Source organism: Ovis aries, chromosome 21 (genome assembly GCF_016772045.2).
Source record: "Ovis aries strain OAR_USU_Benz2616 breed Rambouillet chromosome 21, ARS-UI_Ramb_v3.0, whole genome shotgun sequence".
Lineage (NCBI taxonomy): Eukaryota > Metazoa > Chordata > Mammalia > Artiodactyla > Bovidae > Ovis > Ovis aries.
In genome coordinates, this window is record NC_056074.1 from 1,550,540 (window position 1) to 1,556,204 (window position 5,665).

The window sequence follows — 5,665 nt, forward strand, 5'->3', positions numbered from 1 at the left end:
CAGTAATGCTGGGGGCCAAGACACTGCAGAGCTTGGGACCATCCTTTGACCATCTTGGGCTTCCCTCGTGGCTCAGATGGTAAAGAACCTGCCTGCAGTGCAGGAGATGTGGGTTTGATCCGTGGGTCAGGAAGACCTCCTGGAGAAGGGAATGGCCACCACTCCAGTATTCTTGCCCAGAGAATTCTATGGACAGAGGATCCTGGTGGGCTGCAGTTCATGGGGTCACAAAGAGTTGGACATGACTGAGCGACTAACCCTTTCAATTTCACTTTAACCATCTTAGACCTTGATTCTTCTATAAAATCAGGAGAGAAAAGAGACAGACATTTTCTGAGGATCCATCTTCTCTGACATTCCAGCTTTTTGATTCCTTAGGCACAAAGGTGAAAATGGTGATTTAAGAACAAGAAGTGGGGAATTATCCTGGTGGTCCGGTGGCTAAGACTGCACACTCCCAATGCAAGGGGTCTGGGTTCGATCCATGGTGGGGGAACTAGACCCCACAGGTCACCACTAAAGATCCTGCAGCCACACTAAGACCTGGCACAGCCAGATACATAAAGAGAATAGATATTTAAAAAAAAAAAACAAAAAGAACAAGGAGCAGGCAACGCTCAAGGAGGTGGGCCTCAATGGGATGGGGAACCTCAAAGTCTAGAGTATTGGCCTCCTGGGCCCAGGCTACAACTATGGAGAGCAACTGGAGGCCGTCAGCCTTGGCCGAGTGACTAAGCACTGCCAGGAGCCTTCCTGGAGGGGAAGGAGGACATATTCAGCCTCAGAGAAAACCCCATGTAGCCACAGTCCAGCCTCGAGGCAAGCGCCTCCCCCCACCCCCCAGCAGTCCTGGACTTCTGACTGGAAGGAACCCCAGAAGGACCACTGACTCTCAGGGAGCCTGAGAGCTCTTCCCAACAAAGTCTCGCCATGAGCGCTTCCTGATTCCGAATCCTCAGCCCCTGGCGGTATCGGGCACTATACTTCCCAGCGCACTGCGCAAATGAATGAAAGCCCACAGCTATTAAAGCACCTTAGTCTTGGGAAGCCACATGCAAAGTTGGATGCCATGCAGAATTCATTCTTATCTTTCTTCTTATTTCCCAAATCTTCCCTTCCCTGACTCCACCCACACACTCACTTACTTTTTTTTTTTTTTCTTCATCCGAATATCCAATCAGTCAGAGAAGAAGACTGCAAAATTGGGTTTGGGGGTAGGGAGTGGCATTCCCTACCCAGCTCTGGTGTCAGATTTGGGTGGAACCAGAGGCAGGCCCAGGGCTGGACTTACAAAAGCAGCAGGTAAGACAGCCATTCAGTATTGTCACAGCTGCTGCAGCTCCTGCTCGATCGCCTTTGTTCCCTCTTCTCTGAAGGTAGGCGCTGGCAAGGGGCAGAGGACCACCTTCAGGCTATGGGATGGCAGGGTTTCTTGTATATGGGGTGGGCTGGGGAGGTGTTGCATGGGGAATTGGAAGGATGGGAGAAATGTGGGGGAATGGCTGAGCCCTTACATGTTCTAGGGAAGGCCCACATAGGACAAAGGAGGGAGGGGCCAGGACCGCTTGGAAATCCCAGCTATAGCCCTGGGATTATGACCCTTGCCAGGGTGCAAGCCTGGCAAGACCTCTACTTTTCAGCTGGTGCCACCTTGTCCCAAGCTCTGAGCTAGGCCACGACATGGGGAGGGGGTGCTGGGGCAGACCAGGAGGAGAGGAGTAGTGAGAGGCAGCCGCCTGCCAGGACCTGCGGACCTCACCCTCTCCCCACCCTCCTCTCCCGTGGAGCAGTGACTGAAGGAAGCAACCACCGCAATGGGCAAAGAGAAGACACACATCAATATCGTGGTCATTGGCCATGTGGACTCCGGCAAGTCCACCACCACCGGGCACCTCATCTACAAGTGTGGGGGGATTGACAAGAGGACCATTGAGAAGTTTGAGAAGGAGGCAGCTGAGGTGAGGCACCCACCCGTGGGGTTGGCTCTAGGAGCGGCGGGGGCAGGGGATGGCAGTCTGCTCCTGGCTGGGTCTGGTGGCAGAGCGTGGAAGCAAGGCACGCTGTGAGGTCTTGAAGCAGCGGCTGAATCCCCCAGGAGAGATCCGGCTGCTCGCCACCAATGCACTCTTCACGCCTCATCCCTCCCCAGATGGGTAAGGGCTCCTTCAAGTACGCCTGGGTGCTGGACAAACTGAAGGCAGAGAGAGAGCGTGGCATCACCATCGACATCTCCCTGTGGAAGTTTGAGACCAGCAAGTACTACATCACCATCATCGATGCCCCGGGCCACAGGGACTTCATCAAGAACATGATCACCGGCACCTCCCAGGTAAAGCAGCCCTTGTTTCCAGGTCCCTCCCTTTCGAACTAGGGCGGACTGTAGGGGAGGTGGCTGGCAGAGGGCGGGGAGGAAACTCAGGCTTTATTTCCTGGGGAGGAGGGGCATCATAAGCTTTAGAAGGTTTTCCTTATCCACTTGGACCTTCAGTTCAGACCAATCAGAAGATAGACTCTAATGTGGTCCAGACACCATCCTCCTTTCAGGCTGGGGCAGGGACTAGGTTTTCTGACACCCAGACAAGCAAGTCACCTTGTGGGACTCCTGACGAAGGAACCAAAAGCTCGTGTATGGGACTGAGTAACAGTTTAAGTGGGAGGCAGGACCTCTGCGCACAGCAGCATCCGGGGGGTGAAGGAATTTGTCAGTTTCCGGCAAGTGTCCAGCCTGCAAGGGGCCAGGGATTGCCCGCCCGAAGCTCTAGCCAGCCTCTCAGCACATCCGGGGCCCCCTCCCCTAACCAACCTCTTGCCCCCACGATGTCCGCCTCCCGCAGGCTGACTGCGCTGTGCTCATTGTGGCTGGCGGTGTGGGCGAGTTTGAGGCAGGCATCTCTAAGAACGGGCAGACTCGCGAGCACGCGCTGCTCGCCTACACCTTGGGTGTGAAGCAGCTGATCGTGGCGGTCAACAAGATGGACTCGACCGAGCCGGCCTACAGCGCCGCACGCTTCCAGGAGATCACCAAGGAAGTGAGTGCCTACATCAGGAAGATCGGCTACAACCCGGCGACCGTGGCCTTTGTGCCCATCTCGGGCTGGCACGGAGACAACATGCTGGAGCCCAGCACCAACGTGAGTGCAGGCGGGGTCCATGGGTGGCCGGGTTGCGGGGGAGAATGGGTCTTGGTCCTGGGGTGGGCACGCCGGGAGCCACGCCCCCACCTCACTTCCCCCTTCACTGCATTCCTGTCCCCGCAGATGCCCTGGTTCAAGGGCTGGAAAGTTGAGCGGAAGGAGGGAAACGCCACTGGGGTGACCCTACTGGAAGCTCTGGACTCCATCCTGCCCCCAACTCGCCCAGTCAACAAGCCCCTGAGGCTGCCACTACAAGATGTGTACAAGATAGGAGGTGAGGAGCCAGGGCTGGGCAGGCTGAGGGGAGATGCCAGTGGAGGATGAGGTCCACTGTCTGACTTGCTGGGCTTCAGATCCTGACTTGTGAGCAGTGCCAAACCCCCAGAGTTTCCAGTTTATCTGATATGCAGAAGAAACAGCCAGTCGTTGAGTTTGGCATTTCCTACCAGCTCTGTAGGTGACCTTGGCCCTTGATCCCCAGGAAGCCAGCTCTTACTGGGTAGGGCTGGAGTGGTTCTAACCTCCTGACCTTCTCCTGTGCAGGCATCGGCACGGTGCCTGTGGGCCGAGTGGAGACCGGCTTCCTGAAGGCTGGCATGGTGGTCACCTTTGCCCCCTGTGGCCTCACCACTGAGGTCAAGTCTGTGGAGATGCACCACGAGGCCCTGTCGGAGGCCCTGCCCGGGGACAACGTGGGCTTCAACGTGAAGAACGTGTCTGTGAAGGACATCCGTCGTGGCAACGTGGCTGGAGACAGCAAGAACGACCCCCCAATGGAGACCAGCAGCTTTGTGGCCCAGGTGAGCTGCCCAGGAGGCCAGAGCCCTTGGTGTGTGGTGGTGGTGGTGGAGACTGCCTCTGAGAAATCAGTCCTGGTTTCGGTGGAGGCCCCAGTCGGCTTGAGGCTGGGCCCTGGATCACGGGTCCCAGCAGTGATCCCCCTCCTCTCCCCCTCCAGGTGATCGTCCTGAATCACCCAGGACAGATCCAAGCTGGCTATTCTCCGGTGCTGGACTGTCACACAGCCCACATCTCCTGCAGGTTTGCTGAACTGAGGGAAAAGATTGACCGCCGCTCGGGCAAGAAGCTGGAAGACAACCCCAAGGCCCTGAAGTCGGGTGACGCTGCCATCGTGCAGATGGTCCCCGGCAAGGCCATGTGTGTGGAGACCTTCTCCGAGTACCCGCCTCTAGGTGAGCTGGGGCGGATGGCTGCTGAGTCCTGGGAGGAAAAGCACCTCTGACTGAGGCCATGGAGCCCCGCCTTCTGTGTCTCTTTTCAGAAATCTCACTTTTCCTTCCTTCTGTCCTCCAGGCCGTTTTGCCGTGCGGGACATGAGGCAAACCGTGGCCGTTGGCGTCATCAAGGCTGTGGAGAAGAAGACAGCGGCTGCAGCTAAGGTCACCAAGTCAGCGGTGAAGGCCAGCAAGAAATGAAGCATGTCCTTCTCCCGCACCATTTTCTCAGCAGCCCCCACTGTATGAGATACTTCTGTGACTGAATAAAATTAGTAGTAAAACTTCTAGCAGTTTTGGTTTCCTCCAAAAAGGAAAGCATGAGGTCAGTGAGGAGATTCTGGGTAAAGAACCAATTTAAGGACCATAGGCTTGGAACTGTTTTATGCGCTGGGTGGTGAACACACCATTCAGGTCTTAGCAGCCTTCTTACTGTTTCCCACAAGGAAGAATTGTTTGGGGATGTGATGAAGTAGAGTCACAATGGCATAGGGCGAGATGCCAAGGTTCATAGGTGAGTCCACACTACCATGTCCAAAGGCTGAGTTTTGCCAAGAGAACGCACTGGTCATAGCAAACAGCAACAACGCAAGAGAAGACTCTACACATGGACATCACCAGATGGTCAATACTGAAATCAGGTTGATTATGTTATTTTCAGCCAAAGATGGAGAGGCTCTATACAATCAGTAAAAACAAGACCGGGAGCTGACTGTGGCTCAGATCTTGAATGCCTTACTGTCAAATACAGATTTAATAAAAAAAGTAGGGAAAACCACTAGACCATTCAGGTATGACGTAAATCAAATCACTTGCGGTTACAGTGGAAGTGAGAAATAGATTCAAGGGATTAGATCTGATAGACTATGGATGGAGGTGCGTGACATTGTACAAGAGGCAGTGATCAAGACTATCCCCAAGAAAAAGAAATGCGAAAAGGCAAAATGATTGTCTGAGGAGGCCCTACAAATAGCTGAGAAAAGAGAACCTAAAGGCAAAGCAGAAAAGGAAAGATACACCCATTTGAATGCAGAGTTCCAAAGAATAGAAAGGAGAAATAAGAAAGCCTACCTCAGTGATCAATGCAAAGAAAGAGAAAAACAATAGAATGGGAAAGACTAGAGATTTCTTCAAGAAAATTAGAGATACTAAGGGAATATTTCATGCAAAGATGGGCACAATAAAGGACAGAAATGGTATGGACCTAACAGAGGCAGAAGAGATTAAAAAGAGGTGGCAAAAACAAAGAGTTCAGTTCAGTTCATTCGCTCAGTTGTGTCCGACTCCTTGCGACCC

General features: G+C 53.9%; 1 protein-coding gene across 1 annotated transcript; it reads left to right on the top strand.

Moving 5' to 3' along the window:
• The first annotated feature begins 1,814 nt into the window (after positions 1 to 1,814).
• Positions 1,815 to 4,570, top strand: LOC101119944 (elongation factor 1-alpha 2-like). Its single transcript, XM_012101582.5, has 7 exons — positions 1,815 to 1,958; positions 2,150 to 2,329; positions 2,835 to 3,131; positions 3,258 to 3,408; positions 3,678 to 3,934; positions 4,093 to 4,327; positions 4,449 to 4,570. The coding sequence occupies exons 1-7, from the start codon at positions 1,815 to 1,817 to the stop codon at positions 4,568 to 4,570; spliced, it is 1,386 nt and encodes a 461-aa protein (XP_011956972.2).
• Positions 4,571 to 5,665: the final 1,095 nt, after the last annotated feature.